General features: G+C 62.0%; 1 protein-coding gene across 2 annotated transcripts; it reads left to right on the forward strand.

Moving 5' to 3' along the window:
* The first annotated feature begins 391 nt into the window (after window positions 1–391).
* Window positions 392–15786, forward strand: INSRR (insulin receptor related receptor). Of its 2 annotated transcripts, XM_059146376.1 has the most exons (22): window positions 397–559; window positions 3426–3977; window positions 5336–5639; window positions 5730–5872; window positions 6077–6221; window positions 7526–7740; window positions 7990–8116; window positions 9453–9691; window positions 10075–10242; window positions 10334–10529; window positions 10660–10701; window positions 10772–10992; window positions 11172–11308; window positions 11393–11555; window positions 11759–11864; window positions 12506–12558; window positions 12726–12955; window positions 13455–13565; window positions 13697–13856; window positions 14135–14264; window positions 14383–14517; window positions 14739–15786. In XM_059146376.1, the coding sequence occupies exons 1-22, from the start codon at window positions 475–477 to the stop codon at window positions 14977–14979; spliced, it is 3903 nt and encodes a 1300-aa protein (XP_059002359.1). In that variant the 5' UTR covers window positions 397–474; the 3' UTR covers window positions 14980–15786. The 2 variants fall into 2 exon arrangements, 1 of the variants encoding a protein (XP_059002359.1); XR_009347497.1 differs by lacking the exon at window positions 14135–14264 and having other exon boundaries at window positions 392–559; window positions 14739–14875.
* Window positions 15787–21354: the final 5568 nt, after the last annotated feature.

The following is a 21354-nucleotide window of genomic DNA, read 5'->3' on the forward strand; positions in this document are numbered from 1 at the left end:
CGCCCGGGTGCCCCGCGGCCGCGAGGATCCGGGCCGCTCTCCCGGGCGGGTCCGCGCCGCTCTCCCGGGCGAGCTCCCCAGGCTTCGGTTCGACTCTTGCTCCGGGTTGGCAGGCCTCCTGGGCTGCCATTTGCTCGCAGCCTGCGAGCCCTTCTCCCTCTGGAGGCCTCTCCGCATCTGCTCCGTTGCGGCCTGCGTCTCCGTCCTCATCTCTCTGTCTCTTGGTTCGGACTGAGTCTCTGTCTGGGGCTGGGCCACAGGCTGCTGTCGGTGGCTGGCTGTGGCTGTCTTTGTGTCCCCGTGGCTCTCATTCCGTCTCCTGCTATCTCTGTGTGGGATTCCCCCTCGGTGGGTCCCTACGCTTCCCTCCCCCTGGAAGCCTGCCTCTCTGTGTCCCTTAGGGCTTGCCAAACCCTTTTTCTCCCCGGAGCCGTCTGCAGAAGCCGGGACTGGGCACGAGGCAGGGCTGGGACAATGGCAGTACCCAGGCTGGGCGCATGGGTAGCACACCTGCTCCTGACCCTCCTCTCCTTGGGATCTGGCCTGGACACACTAGAGGGTGAGTCGCCCAACACTGTCTCCTGGACCCCCATCTCCACCCCTCCCACACCCCCCGGCAAGCCCAGAGGCCAGACAACTGAGTGTCCAGCCGGAACACAGGTGTTTACCTCCTGCAACATGGAGACTGTGGTTAGCTCTCAGAAGGACTTCCCACCAGCAGGGGCAGTTAACTCTCCCACATAAGCATTTCCTCTCAGTTCCCTGGGATGCGAGAAGGACCTTGAGAGAGAGATGAAGAGATGCCCTCCATTCCCACTTATGAAACCCTGATCCCAGTATGCCTGAATGAGAATGGCAGGATGGAGGCAGAGTCTTAGGGCTCATGTTCAAGGCCACTGAACTCGACAGGCACCAGGATGGGATGGGTAGGTCAGAACTAGGCACCATGAACTAACCAAACCCATTGTGCAGACGGGGAACTGAGGCTCAGAGGACTGGGAGGGAAAGCTGACCAGTGCCCAGGGCCTGGTCCCATGGGCCCCCACACTCAGGGCCCCCACACTAGGATGGAGGATGCCTTACACTAGCCCTTCTGGTCAGAGGCTTCCCGTGTGCAGAGTTTGGGAGGGGACGACAATCTAGACCAGGGGGCCCACATGGGGGTTGCGGGGAGCCTGGTGGGGGCCGGGGAGGGGAACAGAAGCTGAGCGGCAGGATTCCAAAGGGGAAGGATTAAGAGCGCGGCCTTCCCCAACCCCACCATCGCCTTCCGGACTGAGACGGTTCAGGGTCCGGCTCTGTGCGCCCAGATGGCAGGTCCGTGACACCCTCAGACCAAGGGCTCCCAGGAGCAGGTCGGAGACAGGAAAGCTGCAAATGGGTTGGGGTCAGGGGTCCCCCCCACCCCCGGAACAGCACTCGTTGGGAACGCATTGCCGGCAAGGAAGAGAGAGCCCTCCCCTCCCCTCCTCCACTCTGCACCAGGACCGGCTACCACGGATGCCAGCCAGGAGCACGGTTGTCAGGAGGGGGCACGTCCCTGGGAGGGGCCCGGAGGGTGGCGTTTGCTTGTTTGGTCACAGGGGACCCAGATGTCCTGTTCCCAGTGCAGCTCTGTGCAGGGCCGTGGCCTGAGGAGAGGCAGGCAGGGGTTAATCTGTGAAGGTCGAGGATTTGTTTTTCCAAATGACTCCCATCAGGGGAGCCCTAGAGAGGCAGGGGCATGAGGAAAGTGGCATGTGGGCGCCTTGTAGGCCCTGATTGGCCTTTGCCTGGAGGGCTAGAAGTGTTTCTCATTCTGTCTTGGGCGGGGAGGCGTGTGCGCGCGCCCGTGTGTACCTGTGTGTGCTCAGACACACACACAGGAACTGGGCAGAGCCAAGCACGGAGACCCTTAGGGATGACAGGGAGAAGGTGTGATATAAGCCCCAGGGGGCCGCCTCCTCAGCGGGGGCTGGGCAGGGGTGGGGGAGTGGGGGTGGGCTGTGGCAGAGTGCCCAGAGCTAGGCAGGGAGCGAGGGAGCGGAGGCTAGCCAGCCGAGCAGGCTTGAGGAGATAAAGGCCGAGCAGATCAAGAATTCAGACTTGCATCTCCTGCTGCCGAAGGAGCAAAGTGAGAGCACCCTTTGGGCCCAGGTACCCAGCCTGCTCCGGGGACTGGTCCTTGGTGCCTCGGGGAGAGAGACGAAAGTGGGCCTGGGTCAGAAGAAGGCGGACACACCCCGGTCCCCAGGAGAGGAGCGGACTTGCGGACCAAACGTCCGTGGATTCAAACTATGGTCCCGGGTGTCTCTAGCCCTGGACTGAGCGCCGTGCAGGGACACGGTGCTGACCAGCAGCGCCCCACCCCCTCCCTAGAGGGTGACAGAAACATGGATGGCACCTGTGGGTGCCAGGGCCGGTGCCGCCCAGCCTGGGGGGGAAGTGAGTGACTCAGGCCAGGATCGGAGGAGGCGGGCTGGACCTGCGGTTCGTGGGACGAGCGCTGAGTGTGTGGCCAGGCCAAGGAACCCCGCCGGGGCTGGCGTAACTCGTGTAGGCCTGTGTGTGTCAACGCCGCGCCATGTCAGCCTGAGGGACTTTAAGTTTGAACTTCCGGAGACGGGGAGCTGGAACGTCCCTTCCAGCGTAAAGCAGTGCGGGGAGCAGACACGGCGCTCCCTCAGGCCAGGCTGGGAAGGGAGGTATGAGGCGCTGGTCTCAGCCGTGGAATCCGCTCGTTGGTCAGACATTGCCCGAGCACCGGCTTTGTGCCAGGCACTATCCCAGGCACCACGGAGACAGCCATGAGTCATTCCGAGATCCCTGCCCTTCTGGAGCTTACCGTAAACAAAATAAGGAAATTCTATATTAGCCAGTGTAAAGATTTAAGGAGAAAAATAAAGTAGGGAGCGGGGGGCAAGGGGTATTTAAAAGGAGGGTTAGAGACGGCCTCCTTGAGGAGGGGACATTTGAGCAGAGACTTGAAGGAAGTGAGGGACCATCTAGAGGGAACAGTGTTCTAGTCATGGGGAACAGAAGGTGCAAAGGCCTCAGCGCAGAAGCTTGGCTGACCTGTTTGAGGAACAGCAAAAACGTCAGTGTGGCTGAAGAAGAGAGAGCAGGGGATGGGGTCAGAGAGGCTGCAGAGGCCTTGCCAGCGGGGGTAAGGACATGAACTTGAAAGAGGTGGAGGAATGGGAGCCCACCTTTTTTGAGAAGACCCTTTGGCTCTCCAGGGCAGAATAGACCAGGAGGGCACCCGGGCGGCAGTGGGCCCTTCAAGCTGCCGGGAGCCTCGGAAGCCGGGGAGGAGGCCACAGCAGCGCCCTGCTCCCGGGCGATGTCCTGCTCCCGGAGAGGCTCCCCTTCCCCAAATCTTCCCCAGGCAGGATGGGGTGCCGGGCCCGAGCTGCACTGACGGCCGCTGCCGCCTGTGCCTACAGTGTGTCCCAGCCTGGACATCCGCTCGGAGGTGGCCGAGCTGCGCCGTCTGGAGAACTGCAGCGTGGTGGAGGGCCATCTGCAGATCCTGCTCATGTTCACGGCCACCGGTGAGGACTTCCGCGGCCTCAGCTTCCCGCGCCTCACTCAGGTCACGGACTACCTGCTCCTCTTCCGCGTCTATGGCCTGGAGAGCCTGCGGGACCTCTTCCCCAACCTGGCAGTGGTGCGCGGCGCCCGCCTCTTCCTGGGCTACGCACTGGTCATCTACGAGATGCCGCACCTGCGGGACGTGGGGCTGCCGGCGCTGGGGGCCGTGCTGCGCGGGGCCGTGCGGGTGGAGAAGAACCAGGAGCTGTGCCACCTCTCCACCATCGACTGGGGCCTACTGCAGCCCTCACCTGGCGCCAACCACATCGTGGGCAACAAGCTGCGTGAGGAGTGTGCGGACGTGTGCCCCGGCGTGCTGGGTGCCACCGGCCAGCCCTGCGCCAGGACCACCTTCGGCGGGCACACTGACTACAGGTGCTGGACCTCCAGCCACTGCCAGAGAGGTGAGCCCCAGCCCAGAACACCAGCGGGGGTGGGCGCACAGGGAGGGCAGGGCGGGTGGGGTGGGCGCTGGGCGGCCACAGGATGGGTCAGAAAAATTCAGTAACTGAGTTGGCACAAGGTCATCAAGGGACCGTGCAGGACAACAGCCAGGAGTCAGGGAGAGGGGACAGGACATGTGTGAGGTGGGCATGGCGGAGGGAAGCCACATGGGGCAGCGGCTAAGTACAAGGCCAGACGGCCTGGGCTCCATCCGGTCTTAGCTGTGTAACCTACTGGCTTCGCTCGCGGTGCGTGTCTGAGCCCGTCCCCTCATCTGTAAGGTAAGCGTGGGGTCGTTAGGGGCAATGGGCTATTCTCTCAGCATTAGACCAGTGCCTGGGCCCTGGCGGGGGTTCTAGGTTCCTGATAAAAGGGGTCCTAGCACAGGTGATGCAGGGCAGGCTGGCCGTATTTGGGGGGAGGGGAGCCGGGTGGGCAGGGAAAGGAGGAGCTCACTGAGGACAGCACAGTGGGGTCTTCCTCAGCAAGTAAGGGGCCTGGAGAGAAAACAGAAGGAAGGAAGCAGCGCAAAGGGGGAAGTGACAGGAGGAAACAGAAGATACAGGGGAGAAAAGGAAAAGCTTCCAGAAGCTAGGACAAGACCTGGCGTCCCCAGCCCTCACCCAAAGCCTCAGCGTCACAGCAGAAGTGTAACCAGATCCCTTCTGTGTCCGCTGGGCCCCACGTGCCCATGCCCCTGTGTTGGCTGTAAACACCGTGGCTGCTCGTCCCCTCTCATGTACAGTATCAACACGCCCTCGCTGACCCCACCACACACCCGCTCCCAGACAGCAGGCTGCCACCCGCACACTTCGCACACCTTGGGCCCCCACCCCCAACCCCCAACGGCAGCCACTTTGGGTGGCCCCCACCTAGGGCACAGAGCCAGGGAGGGTGGAGGTGTGGACAGGTGAGATGAGGGGGGGTGCCCCCTCCCTGCACACACACTCACAGGCCCACCGGCCCCAGGCCTCACTGCCCAGGAGAGGGGGCGGGTTCCCCCGGCACCATGCCCAGTGACGAGCTGAGCACCGGGCCCAGACAGGACAGCAAGCTGGGAAGAAGCAGTCCAGGTAGACAAGGTCATTGCTCCATCCTGAGCTCTGAACCCCCACCAGGTGCTGTGGGCAATGGGAAGCCACAGAGAGGGGCCATGATCCTGGTCCTCAAGAGCCCCATCTGGGGAAAAGCAAGCCAGCAGCCACTGTCATCTGCACTGGAGGAATCTGGATGCCACCCTTCAGTGTTATCCCAGGGGAGGGGTTGGCACCGGGACGGGGGTGTCGGGGGGAGGCCTAACTCCGCACTCTGTCCACAGTGTGTCCCTGTCCCCATGGGCTGGCCTGCACAGCTGGGGGGGAGTGCTGCCACTCCGAATGCCTGGGGGGCTGCAGCCGACCAGAGGACCCCCGGGCCTGCCTGGCCTGTCGTCACCTCTACTTCCAGGGTGCCTGTCACCGGGCCTGCCCTCCAGGCACCTACCAGCATGAGTCCTGGCGCTGTGTCACGGCAGAGCGCTGTGCCAGCCTGCGCTCTGTGCCCGGCCGCGCCTCCACCTTCGGCATCCACGAGGGCAGCTGCCTGGCCCAGTGCCCCCCGGGCTTCACCCGCAACAGCAGCAGGTGAGTGTAGGGCATGGGGGCACTCTTGGATCAGTGAGGGGGTCCCCACTGGTCCGGGGCTCACTCCACACCTCCGCTTGCCCCTGCTAGCATATTCTGCCACAAGTGTGAGGGGCTGTGCCCCAAAGAGTGCAAGGTGGGCACCAAGACCATCGACTCCATCCAGGTGGCACAGGACCTGGCGGGCTGCACCCATGTGGAGGGGAGCCTCATCGTCAACCTTCGCCAAGGCTGTCAGTACCTTCCTCGGGGCACACCTCTGCCCCTGGCCATGCCCCTGACAGTGACCCAGATAAAGCCCTGCTTTCTGTCACCCTTGGTCCCAGTCCTCAGGGCCCCCTCCCTGCTACCCCTGCCATCAGCACCTTCCCCCCCACTCCCCCTGCCAGCCATACACCTCCCCAACCCGGCTCCAGCCCTGTCTTCCCCGGTTCCAGATAACCTAGAGCCGGAGCTACAGCAAAGCCTGGGGCTCATCGAGACCATCACTGGCTTCCTCAAAATCAAGCACTCCTTTGCCCTCGTGTCCCTGGGCTTTTTCAGGAACCTCAAACTAATCCGAGGGGACGCCATGGTGGATGGGTAAGGGGTCAGAAACAGCCTCTGACCAGCTCCCGCTATCACATGTCCTCCCTAACATTCCCCAAACAGGGGGAGAGAGCATGGGCTCTGGAGTCAGCTCTGTGGCGTATGTGTGACACTGGGTAGGTTACTTAACTTCTGTGGTCCTCAATTTTCTCGTCTGTAAAATGGGTTTAATATAACACTACTTCTTTCTTTCTTTCTTTTTTAAGATTTTTAATTTATTTATCTGACAGACAGAGATCACAAGTAGGCAGAGAGGCAGGCAGAGAAAGAGGAGGAAGCAGGCTCCCTGCTGAGCAGAGAGCCAGACGTGGGGCTCGACCCCAGGATCCTGAGATCCTGACCTGAACCAAAGGCAGAGGCTTAACCCACTGAGCCACGCAGGCGCCCCTAACACTACTTCTTTCTTAGGGTTGTTGTGAATATTACTTACATTGTTGTGTGCAAAGCACTTAAAACAGTGCAGGGAACACATATATTCTATATCGTTTATGGTGACATCAGACTCCACATAGGTCACCACTGCTTTCTGACGCTCTCAACAGCAGAGCGAGACCACCTGGGTTTGAAACCCATCCCCGCCACCTACCAGTCAAGACCTACCTATAGCATAGCTAGGAGTTTTCAAAACGCGGAGAATGTTTTGTTTTATTTTTATTTATTTATTTAGACTTTATTTATTTGTTTGTTTGTTTGTTTGTTTATTCACGAGAGACAGAGAGAGAAGCAGAGGGAGAGGCAGACTTCCTGCCTGGGATGACAACCTAAGCCAGAGGCAGATGCTTAACTGACTGAGTCACCCAGGCGTCCCTGTTTTATTTTATTTTGTTTTGTTTTATTTTACTTATTTACAAGAGAGACAGAGAGAGAGAATGAGAGAGCACGCACCTGTTCGTGGGCCGGGAGTTGGGGGCCAGCAGAGGAAGAGAGAGGCTTCACACCAGAGTAGAGCTCTAGAGGGGTTTTGAAATCACCAGCCTGAGATCATGACCTTGAGATCACCACCTGGAGCCAAAGTCAAGAGGGCGTTCAACCCACTGAGCCCCCCAGGCACCCCCAGAGAATTTCTACATTATCATCCAGCTGAGTGGTTTCTCATGTCTCTCCTAAACTGCTGTGGACCCCCAGGGGTACCCACACTCCAGCTGGAGAGACATAGCCCCAGGCTGAGGGCCCCTTCTCCCTTGTGCCCCCAGCTCAGCCCCTCCAGGAGGGGCCCATAAGGCGCTCGGGTTCCCCACCCCTTGCCTCCACCTCCCCTGCAGCACAAGGTCTCTCCCCCACCCCCACCCCCCGCCCAGGAACTACACTCTGTACGTGCTGGACAACCAGAACCTACAACAGCTGGGGTCCTGGGTGGCTGCGGGGCTCACCATTCCCGTGGGCAAGATCTACTTCGCCTTCAACCCTCGCCTCTGCTTGGAGCACATCTACCGCCTGGAGGAGGTGACCGGCACTCGGGGACGGCAAAACAAGGCCGAGATCAACCCCCGCACCAATGGAGACCGCGCCGCCTGTGAGGCCCGACACCGCAACCCCACAGCTAAGGACCCCCAGAAACCCCGACACGCGCACGTGCACCGAAACACACCAGACACGACCCCGGGGTGGGGGTGGGGGGCGTTTGCCCCGGACGACGTGATAGGTTCTCTTCGGGGGCCGCGCCGCGGGTGGCCTCCGCCGGGTCAGGGTGGGGGCTCGGAGCAGGCGACTCGGGCCGAGGCAGACGCGGCTGACAGCAGGTGTTGGCCCCTCGCCCCCCCAGGCCAGACTCGCACCCTGCGCTTCGTGTCCAACGTGACGCAGGCCGACAGCATCTTGCTGCGCTGGGAGCGCTACGAGCCGCTGGAGGCTCGCGACCTGCTCAGCTTCATCGTGTACTACAAGGAGTCGTGAGTGCCGGGGGTGGGGCTAGAGGGGCGGGGCCAGAGTCCCCCCTCTGTGGGCGGGGTCAGACCTGGTCCCGCCCATCTGTTCCCAAATGCATTCAGGTGAGGGGTGAGGACAGAGCGCTGGGGTGCAGAGAGGCAAGGAGCCAGGACCCCTAAGTCTCACTCCCTTGTAGGGCCCACGCCTGTCTCTCCCTTCACCTTATTCACCCCTCCGTGCCTCAGTTTCTCCTCAGCAGTGAAATGGAGAGGACAGTCAGGACTTCTGAGAGACCAGGAGAGGCGCCCCGCTGGGAAGGCTCGGATAATTAAACTTCAATTCACTATGTTAATGTTCTGTGCTGACCACAGGCTCCTGCCCCAGCAGCGGTTTGGGGAGCACCCACTAATTTTGGCCAGGTTTATGCGGAGCTCTGCCAGCATTTCATTAAAACCTAAGGAAGGGAGGGAGGCGGGACAGCCGAGGACGGGCTGGTTTTGCTTTGGAGAGAGCGGACTGACCGTAGTAGGAGGGACCGTGGCTAGACCACAGGAAGGATCGCTCCAAAAGCATGGCTAGGAATCAAAACAAGAATTCTTAGACGAGAAAAGTGGGTTCGGGATGGCAGGCCGGGAGGGCAGCGTTGGGAGTGTTTCCATGTCTACAGTCGACAGAAGAGGGAGACACCTAGCTCGGAAGCCTTCCTGTGGATTCAGATGGGGGGGGGGGGTGTTCGTTTCCCACTAGCACAGGGCCTGGGGGAGGAAGGAGGGCCTGGCAATGGCGCCAGGCCGGCTCAAATGGCCAAGGCTCTCCTGGGCCTCACTGGGAGGTGAAGGTCCCCAGCATGGGGAGCTGGAGGGTTTGCTAAATACAGACTCCTGGGCCCCCTCCCCACAGATTCCGAGTCAGTTAGTCATGGGGAGAGCCCGAGAATCCACATTTCTAACAAGCTCCCAGGTAATCCTGGTCCATAGACCACACTTCGAAGAACACTAAAGTGGGCTGGACGTGTGCACAGCACCCCCTGCCTGGCTCGTGCGGCTCACAGTCCACACAGCTGTACCCAGCTGCCTCTGGGCTCAGAAGGTAGAGAATCCCAAGTGTCCTTCAGGAAGCTCCCCTAGCATCATGGCCTCACAGCCTGACTGTGGCTTTGCTGGCTCAGACCTGCTGTGGGTCCTGGCCCAGTCCCAGCTCTCAGCACACCCACCCACTGGGTGCTCCCAAGGAGCGTGATGCCTTCACACACACTGGAAGAATGACAGTGACCTTCTTATGGTGGTTCAGAAAGGGCGGGAGTGCTAGAAACTGGGCTGGGGCTGAGCCGCCCCTCAGCTCTAGGGATGGGGTGTTCAGCCCATTCCAGAACGCCACAGAGCACATAGGTCCAGACGCCTGCGGGACCCAGAGCTGGAACCTGCTGGATGTGGAGCTGCCCTTAAGCCGCACCCAGGAACCCGGGGTGACTCTTGCACCCCTCAAGCCTTGGACACAATATGCAGTGTTTGTAAGGGCCATCACACTGACCACCGCTGAGGACAGCCCCCACCAAGGAGCCCAGAGCCCCATCGTCTACCTCCGAACCCTGCCGGCGGGTATGCGGAAGACTTTGAAGGGGGTGGGAGCTGGATACCTGAGCCCTGTTGGGAACGCGGGAACCCAGACACCAGAAATAGGGAAGCTGGGTCTTTCAACACCAGGCCCCTAGGGACTGGGAAGCCAGATGTTTGAGTCCTGGAGAGAACAGAGGGCATCGGCCTACGGTCCTAGAGACGCTGTGGGTGGGAGAGGGCTGGGGGAATACTTGAGCCAATTCAAGGGCCTTCCAGGGCTGTGGGAAGGCCAGGATTCTGCGTTCCAGGAAGGGGAGGTTCCTTGGGAGAATGCGAAGGGCTTGGACCCCAGAGAAGGGCCAGTACCAGACAGTACCAGAAAGGGGGATCCGCGGCGCCTCAGCCGCACCTACCTGCGTCCCCAGCGCCCACGGTGCCCCAGGACGTCATCTCCACGTCCAACTCCTCCTCCCACCTGCTGGTGCGCTGGAAGCCGCCGACTCAGCGCAACGGGAACATCACCTACTACCTGGTGCTGTGGCAGCGTCTGGCGGAGGACGGCGACCTCTACCTCAACGACTACTGCCACCGCGGTGCGCAGGGCAGCGGCGCAGGCCGGAGGGTCGGGGCGGCGGCGCCGGGGGGCTGTCCGTCTGACCGCGCCTCTCCCCCGCGCCGCGCCAGGCTTGCGGCTGCCCACCAGCCACAGCGACCCCCGCTTCGACCGCGAAGACGAGGAGCCGGAAGCCGAGACGGAGCCCGGCTGCTGCCCCTGCCAGCACCCCCCTCCCGGGCAGGTCCTGCCGCCGCTGGAGGCGCAGGAGGCCTCCTTCCAGAAGAAGTTCGAAAACTTTCTGCACAACGCCATCACCATCCCCAAGTGCGTCCGGCGCCGGGGGCGGGGGCGGGGGCGGGGGCGGGGCGGGCCTGGTGGGCCTGGCGGGGGCGGCGGGGGCGGGGCGGGGCGGGGCGGGGGCGGGGCCTGACGCAGCCCTCCCTGGTCTCCCCAGATCCCCCTGGAAGGTGACGTCCATCCATAAGAACCCTCACAGGTGAGCCGGGCGGGATTGAGGGGTGGCGGTCCCGGGGCGCGGCCGCGGCTCTGACTCGCGCCCTCCCCAGGGACTCGGGGAGGCAGCGCCGGGCCGCCGGGACCCTCCGGCTTGGGGGAAACACCTCGGATTTCGAGATCCAGGAGGACAAAGTGCCCCGGGAGCGCGCAGTGTTGAGTGGCCTGCGTCACTTCACGGAATATCGCATCGACATCCACGCCTGCAACCACGCGGCGCACACCGTGGGCTGCAGCGCCGCCACCTTCGTCTTCGCGCGCACCATGCCCCACAGTAGGTTCTCCCCCCGCCCCGCCCCCACCCGCGGGACTCTACCCAGGTAGTGCCCCAACGTTCCACGTCCCCACGTCCCCAGTCCCCACAAGCCCTGAGGTTCCTGGACCCTCGAGATTAGCCCCCAGGCGCCTGGACGTGAAGCTGAGGGGCGGGGCTGCTGCTGCCCTCTCCCGCAGGAGAAGCCGATGGCATCCCAGGGAAGGTGGCCTGGGAGGCGGCCAGCAAAAGCAGTGTCCTCCTGCGCTGGCTGGAGCCACCGGACCCCAACGGACTCATCCTCAAATACGAAATCAAGTACCGCCGCTTGGGAGAGGTAGGTACCCGCGGGAACCCCCAAACCCGGACCCAGACGGCATGTCCGCCCTCTTCCCAGCCAGCTGTTCTGCCCTGCCCTCAGGAGGCCACCGTGCTGTGTGTGTCCCGACTGCGGTACGCCAAGTTTGGGGGCGTCCAGCTGGCCCTGCTACCCCCTGGAAACTACTCTGCCAGAGTCCGGGCCACCTCGCTGGCAGGCAATGGCTCCTGGACAGAAAGCATCGCTTTCTATGTCCCCGGCCCAGGTAGGGGTGGCCTTGGTCCCAGACATGCACCCCCACAGCCCCAGCTGGGTCCCCAGCCACGTCTCCTGTGGTTTCTACCACAGGAACGTGGTGGCCACTCCACCGGGTCCCTGTTCTCACTTCCCACGGTGAAAACAGAAGTGTCCTCTACCCTCTGACTTCTCCATCTTTGACCCTACCATCTGCTGCCCTCTGACCACCAGAGGAGGAAGACTCCGGGGGGCTGCACGTCCTTCTCACTGTCACCCCCGTGGGGCTCATGCTGCTCATCATTCTTGCTGCCCTTGGTTTCTTCTACGGCAGGAAGAGGTGACGACGCCCGGTCCCACCGGTTCCCATCCCCCTCTCCCAACCCCCCCCCCAGCCCTCATGACAGGGTCGGTCCCTGAAAGGTGGTATATGAGACCGGAAGAGAACATTCCTTAGAAGCAATAACATCCCCTGAGGGCAGCATGGGGGAGACCCCCTTTCAGTCTGAGGGACCAAGTTTCCCTGATGTTACCAGTGCAGGTCTTCCCTCCGGGGACTCCCCAGTCTGGGCGCACTGGGAGTGTTCATTTGGTCACCGTGTTCTCAGCCAAGGAAGCAGGGGAAGAGACAGGAGACCCCACCAAGTGCCCTGGGTTGGTTGGTGCCAGATGCCCTGGGGCTGAACACAAGAGGGAAATGGAGGCAGAATTTTGATTGGCCGGCTTTTAAGGATGAGCGGAGGAGGCAGGAGCCGCCCTCCTCCTGTCCTCCCTGTCCGCAGTCCGTCAGATCCCAGACCCCCGGCCTACGACAAAGACCCGCTTGGAAACTGTCTGGGGCTCCCCAGGGACGGCCTGGCCTGGGACGGGAGGACGGGAGGAAGGGGCTTCGGTCCTCCTTGCAGTACCCTCGTTCTCGTTCTCTGACATTGCTCCTTCCTGAGGACCCTTCCAGCCTGACCCCCCCCACCCCCCTTGCAGAAGCAGCACCCTGTATGCCTCTGTGAATCCGGAGTACTTCAGCGCCTCTGAGAGTAGGTCCGGGAGTGGCGGGACAGGGGTGTGGGAGAGGAGGGGCACGCTCCGGGAGACTTTCTTAGACAAGGCCGCCTTGGGACCCAAGCCTTTCCGAAGAGGAGAGAGGCGGGTGGGGGCGCGGCAGAGGCCGTGTTCCTGCCCCATGACTCGCACCTCCTCTCAGTGTACGTCCCTGATGAGTGGGAGGTGCCTCGGGAGCAGATCTCCATAATCCGGGAACTGGGTCAGGGCTCCTTTGGGATGGTATACGAGGGGCTGGCACAAGGGCTGGAGGCCGGAGAGGAGTCCACACCGGTGGCCCTGAAGACCGTCAATGAGCTGGCCAGTCCACGAGAACGCATCGAGTTCCTCAAGGAAGCCTCTGTCATGAAGGCATTCAAGTGTCACCATGTGGTAAGGAAGGATCGGGGACACTGCCAGAGTAGGGTCCATAATTACGGTGAAAGTCACATGATAAGAAGGATAGGGTCAAGGATGAGGTCAGGGTACCATCAAGGTCAAGGTTGGGACTGAGGTAAAAGTCATGGTTAGGGTTAGAGTTAGAGTGGTTAGGTTAGAGTCATGGTGGGGCCATGGCAGAATCACGGCTAGGGCTGTGATCCGTCATCAATGGGGTTCAATATTGAGCGTCTAGATCATTATGAGGGTCATGATTGGGATCAAGGTCAGAATTGGGTGAATCCTGAAGATTGGAATGACAGATACGATCAAAGTCATGGGTTAGGGTCAGTATCATTGGCAGATTAGAATTAGGATTACGGTCATGGTTGGGTTTAGGGTCAGGGCTGGTGTCAAGGTCAGCTGGTGGTCACAGTAGGGCAACATTTTGGCCAGGTGAGTAAAGGGTCAGGGTGTTGGGTGGACCAGCAACCAGGCTCTTTGTCCGTCCCAGGTACGTCTCCTGGGCGTGGTGTCCCAGGGCCAGCCAACTCTGGTCATCATGGAGTTAATGACCCGGGGGGACCTCAAGAGCCATCTTCGATCTCTGCGGCCCGAGTCAGAGGTGGAGACCCAGAAGACCCTGGCCACGGGGCTGGGGAGTTAGAGAAGACATGGGCACAATTGTGGGGAGATGGTTGGGCAGGAGTCCAACCTCTAGGTTCCTTCTTCATCAGCCCCCTCTCTTGGCCCTAGAACAACCCGGGGCTCCCACGGCCAGCGCTGGGAGATATGATCCAGATGGCTGGTGAGATTGCAGATGGCATGGCCTACCTTGCTGCCAACAAGTTTGTGCACCGAGATCTGGCGGCCCGGAACTGCATGGTGTCCCAGGACTTCACTGTCAAGATTGGGGGTACAGACGGTGCTGGGCGGGCATGGGGCAGCCTGAGGAACACAGGGACTCTCCCTAAGCTGGGCTGGGAGACTCAGGCCCACCCGACAGCCTGTCCCTCACAGCCTCTCCGTCCAAGGCCAGAGGTCCTGGGGCGGGATGATCTCAGGTTCTTTGAGCGCTCACATTCCAGAATTCTTGGAAGCTATGGAGGGGGAGAAGGCCAGGAGAGGTACCCCTGGGCCAGGGGCTGGCATGTGCTTCTGCTGCCCCCATCCCTGTCCACCCTCACTTTCCAGACTTTGGGATGACTCGAGACGTGTACGAAACTGACTATTACCGCAAGGGTGGGAAGGGGCTGCTGCCCGTGCGCTGGATGGCCCCCGAGTCCCTCAAAGATGGAATCTTCACCACGCACTCGGATGTCTGGTGGGGGCTGGCTGGAGCAGAGGGTTTGGGGGATGTGGAGGTGGGGTCCGGGATGAGGCCTGGATGTGCTGAGCAGCGTGCAAGGTGCTGGGCTCAAGCCCTTCTGCATGTCCTCCAGGTCCTTCGGTGTGGTGCTCTGGGAGATCGTGACCTTGGCCGAACAGCCCTACCAGGGCTTATCCAACGAGCAGGTGCTCAAGTTTGTCATGGATGGTGGGGTCCTGGAGGAGCTGGAGAGCTGTCCCCTTCAGCTGTAAGTCACCCCCCACCCCACCCCTTCCTCATCCCTGCTCTGTCTACCCACCCTGCCCCCATGACTCTGGCCCGCCTCTTCTGATGCGCTCCTGTCCGCCGGTCCCCAGCTGAGTCTTCCCCACGACAGCCCTGCTTACTCTCCTGGGGTCCTCCCAGAGGCAGGCTCCCACGGCCCCTTGCAGCAGCCAGCCTGCTCTCATGCTGTCCCCGCCCCACCAGGCAGGAGCTGATGCGCCGCTGTTGGCAGCAGAGCCCGCGCCTGCGACCCGCCTTCACCCACATCCTGGACAGCATCCGGGGCGAGCTGCGGCCCTCCTTCCGTCTCTTTTCCTTCTACTACAGTCCAGAGTGCCAGGCGGCCCGCGGGGCGCTGCTGCCTGATGTCAAACCTGACTCTCTGCCCACCCCAGAAGAGGCTTCCTCAGGCTGCCACCCCCAAAATGGGGGTCCGGGGCACTGAGGGGCACTGTATTGTGCCCGGATGACTGGCGGAGAGGAAGGGTCCTGACCTTTGTGGCCATGAAGTGTGCAGACACTCACACCCCATCCCATGGTCAGAAAGGCCAGGGGGTGCCCAGGCTGCACCAGGGGGCGGGAGAGGAAAGATGGGGTGGGGGGCTCAGAGCGGACTCGCCCTTAAGGAGTCCAGAGACTTTCAAGATTTCTTCGGGAGTCTGAGTTCTCCTCGAGAAAGTGAACAAGGTCCCAACCCGAGTGGAGGAGAGGCCCCAGCCCTCAGAGAGGGGGCCCTACTCAGACGGGGCTCACCCACCCGGAAGGTGGGGTCCAGAGAACCCCAGCCTCAGCTTTGGGGTCCAGAGAACCCCAGCCTCCTGTGGACATGTGGCGCCCTCCGCACACTGGAAACCAGCAGAGCAGCCCGCTTCAGGCCTCCCTGTCCTTGTCTGGAATGCTGGGGGTGGGTGTCTCACGGCCCCCCTCTGCCCCAGGTGCTGTGGGGGGAACCCAGAGACCTGGGTGAGCAGAGGTCCCAGCCCAGCCGGGTAGCTTCCCCGCCGCCTTCCTCTCCTTCGCTGAAACCAGGAACCCCCCAGATTGGTGCTCCTCCTCCCTCGTCCCCAGGCACATGCCTCGGTGCAGTTTCCCCCCTTCCCGCAGGCCCTTCCCCTCCACCTCCCTCCTACCCTTGGGTGATTGGGGCTTCAAGAGCCTTGCTTCCTCCCTGCCCTCGCTCCTGCGTGGCACCCCTGCCTCTCACGGGAAGGCTGGAGAAAACACAATAAATGCGGGTCTCTTTGTGCCCTGGCCCCGGGCAGCCCATTACCTCTCTGTCTATCTGGTGCTAACACGGGCTGAACTTCCTCCCTCCTCCTTGGGGACTTGACCCTGAGGTGGGGATACAGGATAAGCGCGGCTGTCCGCAGCTCCGCCAGGACCTGACCTGCCAGCGGCCCCGTGGCGGTGGCGCAGGACGACCTCGCTGTTATCTGCCGCTCAAGCAGGCCCCCCGCGGCCGAGCCGCGCCCTCCCCCGCCCTCATCTCTGGGGGGCCCCTCGCGGTTCCGGGGGCGGACAGAGCGGGGAGGGGCCCTGATGCTGGTGGGCGCTGGACGCCCCCAGCCGCAGCGGGGCAGGGAGGCGCGTCCGCTCGGAGCCTGCGCGTCCGCTCCCCGCCGCCCCGTGCGCCAGAACAGAGATGCCCCCGGGCATGCGGCAGGAGCCCAGCGGAGTCTCTTTCCGGGCTCCGATGCCAAGGCCGGCGGGACATTTGCGGGGAGGAGCAGCAGATAAAGGACTGAAGTCTCGGGGAGGAGGCCGGCGGCAGAAGGGCTGGCGGGGCTCGGGTTCTGTACCGGCCTCTCCGGGTCCGGCCTCGGGGCCGCGCTCCCAGGTGGCCACGCGCCGCCGCACACGCGGAGCCTGGGGAGAGTCTGCGGAGACCGTGTCTGCCCGAGCGCTTACAGCTCCTGTGCCCTGCCCTGCCGGGGTCAAGATGGGCGGCAAGGACCCCCGGTCCCCTGGACCCCTGCCCTGACCCTGCCGGTCACGGGTCGCTGAAGCAACAGTGACCCCCAATGGTTGCTGGTGGAACCACAGCGTAGCGAGCCGGGAGCACGGGAGGTTCTCTCCCCGGGGGCTGGTCTCTGACGGCCTCCCGGGGACTAGGAGGGAGGACGCTCCACACAGGAGCCCCGCGGGGACACCCACAGCCTCCCACGGAGCACACGGCCCGACAGCAGCAGTGGGCTCAAGCCCTCTCCCCGCCACCCATACCCCTAACCTGCAGAGTCCTGCACACGGCCTGTCCCACATGCAGGGTGGTCTGGATGGGGACGGACTGAGGAAAGGAAGAAAGAGCTGAGTAGGTGGCGGCTCTTGATGAGCCCGCGGGGCACGGTCAGGAGCTTGAGAACAAGGCTTCAGCCACCCCTGATGACTGACAGAGTAGGGGTCTCAGAGGGGCTGCATGGCAGAGTTCCAAGATCCCTGCTGTGGCTGTGGGATGGGGAGTGTTCTGAGTGGGTGTGGTGAGGAGTGGGGGGAGCACGCCGCCCTAACTCGGGGGTATTTGCCCTTCTCCAAAGCCAGGACACTAGCCCCTGGCCCAGAATCGTGGGCAACAGTATTGTAGGAATCTTGGCCCCCAATATTGGGTATCAGATGTCCCCTCATTCGGTTCCTGGGAAGGCAGGACATCGGAACAGTTGGGCTTCCAGCACTGAGCAGGCCAGGAGCCACTCCCCCCCACCTGCATGGCTCCCACCACAGCAGGGGAGAGAAGGGGGGGGCTGGGAAGAAGGAAGTACTTCTTCACCAGCAGCACAAAGATGGTGACTGAAATCCTAGGAGAAAGGGGGGGGATCCCTTAGAGGGCACAAGATAGTCCTTCCTGCCTCTCTCCCAGCAATGACCCCCTGCGGCTGCGGCTCTGAACCACAGAAGCCTTCTCCGCTGTCAGGATGGGGAAGAATGGGGAAGGCTGGGTGCTGGGAGGTGGGGAGGGGAGATGCGCAGACCAGCGGGGGATGGGAGCCCAGAACCTGTTCCCCACGCAGTGGAAGCTTGGACGCTCACCCCCCCCACCACCGACATCTTACCTCCCCCTCCACTTGTGACCACAACAGGGTCACTTTCCGCTTGGTCACTTCCAGATATGAAGGGGCAGAGGATGAAGGGACCTCTTGGGTCCCCAGCCTTCGGGGGGGGGGGGGTCAGGCTGGTCCTGCCGAGCTGCAAGAGGGGCAAGTAGGCAGAGGTGCAGGGAGATGGGGGGTTGGAGGGTCCCCAGAAGACGCGGAAAGAAACCCTGAGACTAGGAAGAAGGACCCTCCAGAAAACTAGACCAGGCCCTTCCGCTCTGGCAGGCGGAGGAAAGAGAGAGACGGGCAGCTGGAGCTCGGGGTGCGGCCAGCAGCGCCCCTGACACAGGAGGAAAGAAGGTGGGGCCGTGTGAAAGACCAGACCGGGGGCGCGGGAAGCGCGGGGCCCCTTGGAAGCAGCCTTACCTAAGGGAGAGTCCCCGGTGAAGGAAGGTCAGGGGCTGAAATCGCGTCCTGAACGCCGAGCGCTCCATGAGTGGGACAGCCCGGCACCCACGACCCTTGCAGCCCCACCGCGGTGTCCCTTGGAAGCTGCAGCAGAAGCATAGGGAAGGGTGGCCGCGGTGAGGGCAGAGGGAAGAGCCCAGGTGACAAGCGATCCGGGAGCCCCGTCTTGCGTTTCCCTGGGCTAACTCAGACAGATGCCTGGAAGTGTTCGTGCGCAGCTGGGAGCCGGGGCTGCGGGGGCGAGGGGGGGGGGGCCTCTGTTTGCTTCCCGCCATCCTCTCCATGTGTTTGTTAAAAGACATTATAGGGGCGCCTGGGGGGCTTGGTGGGTCAAGCCTGTGCCTTCAGCTCAGGTCAGGATCCCAGGGTCCTGAGCAGTGGGCTCTCGGCTCAGTGGGAAGCCTGCTTCCCCCTCTCTCTGCCTGCCTCTCTGCCTGCTTGTGATCTCTGCCTGTCAAATAAATAAATAAAATCTTTTTTAAAATTAAAAAATAAATAAATAAAAACAGTGATCTGAGCGGCCAAATCACCAGCTCGACATCACACAGCCCGTTCCTGGGGGTCCGGCCTCTTCAACCCCCACCCCGCTGGGGGCCGAGAGCCAGCGTCTTCTCCATGCCTGGTCGCCATCTCTGTCTCTCCATTGCCTCTTCCCTGGAGGGGAGGCCTTCCAGTTCTCGCCGTGACCCGCCTGCCCACCATCCCGACCCTCCGAGCTCCTTTCGATCCGTCTGGACTCTTCCATTCCTTCCAGCACGCCGCCGGTGGCCTGGGGCTCCCCTGGGACTCGCCTCCATGTGGGACCCATCCCCTGACCCCACATCTGGGCCGAGGCCCTTCTGGTCCTGCACCTGCTGCCAGCCAGCCGCGGCGCTGGGGTCAGGAGTGGCCTCGGGAAAACGGAAACCACGCTGGGTATTTCCACACGCGGGGCTGAAGATAAGGGGTTGACCTCAGTGGTATGGGGGGGGTGCTGGAAGCCAACAAGGAACACACCAAGTAACCCCGATCGCGGCAGGTAGATGCTCCCACCTGTAGGCTGGGAGAGCGAGTAGGCCAGAAACTCCGAGCGGGTCCAGCTCCCGGGGTGGCGGCTGGAGCTGGAGCGCCGCGAAGAGGAAGCCAACAGGAGGAAGCCCGGTCGTGCCCCGATGGCCCCTCGCGCCCCGCGGCCCCAAACATCCCTCGGCAGAACCTAACAGAGACCCGCTAGCAGGGGCGTGTGTGAAATGCGGTTTGCAGTCCAGGCCCCGCGGCAGCAGCGATTGAGTAAACAAGGCAGGGTGGGGGCTGGGAGGCGAGAGGCGGGTGACAGGCGCTGGTGGTGGTTGTCGTCCACCGGGATCATCCGTTCCTAAAACGCACGGAGCACCGACGACATGTGTGCGCGCGGCCCGCGCTCTCAACTCAGGGAACAGTGTGTCATGTGTCCTGCTGTGGCTGACAGATCAGGACACGGGAGCCTGAGAAAGTCCCACAACTAAATAAGCGGCAGAGCTGGGATTCAACGTCCGAGCTGTCCTGGCGTTTCCCCACCGCGACCCGCTGCCGAATGACTGATGGCTGCCCCTAGCGGTGCTGGGGGACCCTGGGCGGGGACTGCGAGAAAGCCCCAAAGGGCAGGAAGGCACTGGGTACAAACGCCCGGCCCCGACACCAAACCACCCTGAGCACACGGTGACACGTGGAATTCACACCCCAGAGTCTCAGCCATGGGGGACAGAGTCACAGCAAGGAGCAGAAGCCACGCCCTGAGCCGTGGGGGGGCCAGCGCCCCAGGACAGCTGCCAAGGTGGGGAGCCAGAGCCTAGTCCCACCTCACCGCTTCCCTGCTGGAAGCTCCCCGGGGCTCCCAGGACCCAGGAGCCAAGACAAAGCAGCCCGGCAGGTGCCCTCGGCATTGTGTCTGGGGCTGCCTGCCCTTCAGGCTCACTCCTGCCCGGAGGACCGCTGAGCCCCACACCCTCCCCCACCCATCTGTGCTCCTTCATGCTGAGCATCACCAGACCTCCCAAACCTGCTCTCTCGGGGACCACCTCCCCTCCAAAGGCTTTCTTGGCCTCGTGCAACCTGGCTCCAGGCAGAGTGTCTCGCTCCCCACCCCCACCCAGTTAATTCCCATCAATCGGAATTACCTGGGTTGGTTTCCCTGTGGGTCTCCCCTCCTCGGGGCTTCCTTAACCCTGTAGCCCTTAAAACGCAGGGGCTCCAGCACCGAACATGTTTTCAACACACGCCCCGGACGACCTCAGGACAGCCGCTAAGGGCAGAGACCTGGAGATGCAACACGGCCTTGGGAGCCAGACCCGAACTGAATGTCAACTGAACATACTAATGTGCTCCGGGAAGTTTCCAAGAGCTGACTTTGAGCCTCCGCTCAACTCATCAGTCAAGTCCAAGGCCAAGTCCACGGCCGCGCAGGAGGCCTGAGGCCAGACATCCACGGAGCCAGCCGCCCCCTCCTTGCCTGCCGGCCAGCGGTTTCCAGCGGCGTTTCCCCGATGCTCCGGGAGCCGGAGGCCCTGCCTGGCACCAGCCGGCCAACACTGTCTTCTTTGGGAAGTTGTCCATCCAGACCCTCTGCCCCTCTGTGAATCACGTTGTTTGTGGGCTTTTTGCTATGGTGTTTTACGACTTCTTTACGTATTTTGGAGCTTAATCCTTTACCGGAGATAGGATTTGCAACTATTTTCTCCGATGCGGTAGGTTACCTGAAAATGTTGGTGGTGGTTTCCGACTGTCCAGAAGCTTTTCAGCGTGATGGAGTCGCACGTGTTTGTTTTTGCTGTTGTCATCTCTGTTTTGGGTGTGAAACCCGTAAAGTCATCACCACGACTGATGTCGAGGGGCTTCCACCTTCCTTTTCTTCTGGGAGCTCGATGCTTTCGGGTCCTGTTCTGTTAATCTTGGGTCTTTCATCCATTTTTTTTTAAAGACTGTATTTATTTGAGAGAGAGAGCGCGCGCGCACAAGCAGGGGCATGGGGAGCAGCAGAGGGAGAGGGAGAAGCGGGCTCCCCACCGAGCGGGGAGCCTGACACGGGGATCCCTCCCAGGACCCGAAGGCCATGACCTGAGTCGAAAGCAGACCTTAGCCGCTTCACCGACGAGCTGCCGAGGCGCCCCTCTTTAACCTATTTTCAGTTAATTTTTGTTCCTGGTGTGAGATCGGAGTTGGGTCTCATTCTCCTGCACGGGGCCGTCCAGTTTCCCCGACATCATCTACCAAAGGGAACACCTGTCCCCCCTGTGTATTCTCGGCCCCTCGGTCATGAAGTGACTGACCATGCGTGGTGGGTGGTTTCGGGCTCTCTCTTCCGTCCCATC

This window comes from Mustela lutreola, chromosome 14 (assembly GCF_030435805.1).
Source record: "Mustela lutreola isolate mMusLut2 chromosome 14, mMusLut2.pri, whole genome shotgun sequence".
NCBI classification, from domain to species: Eukaryota; Metazoa; Chordata; class Mammalia; order Carnivora; family Mustelidae; genus Mustela; species Mustela lutreola.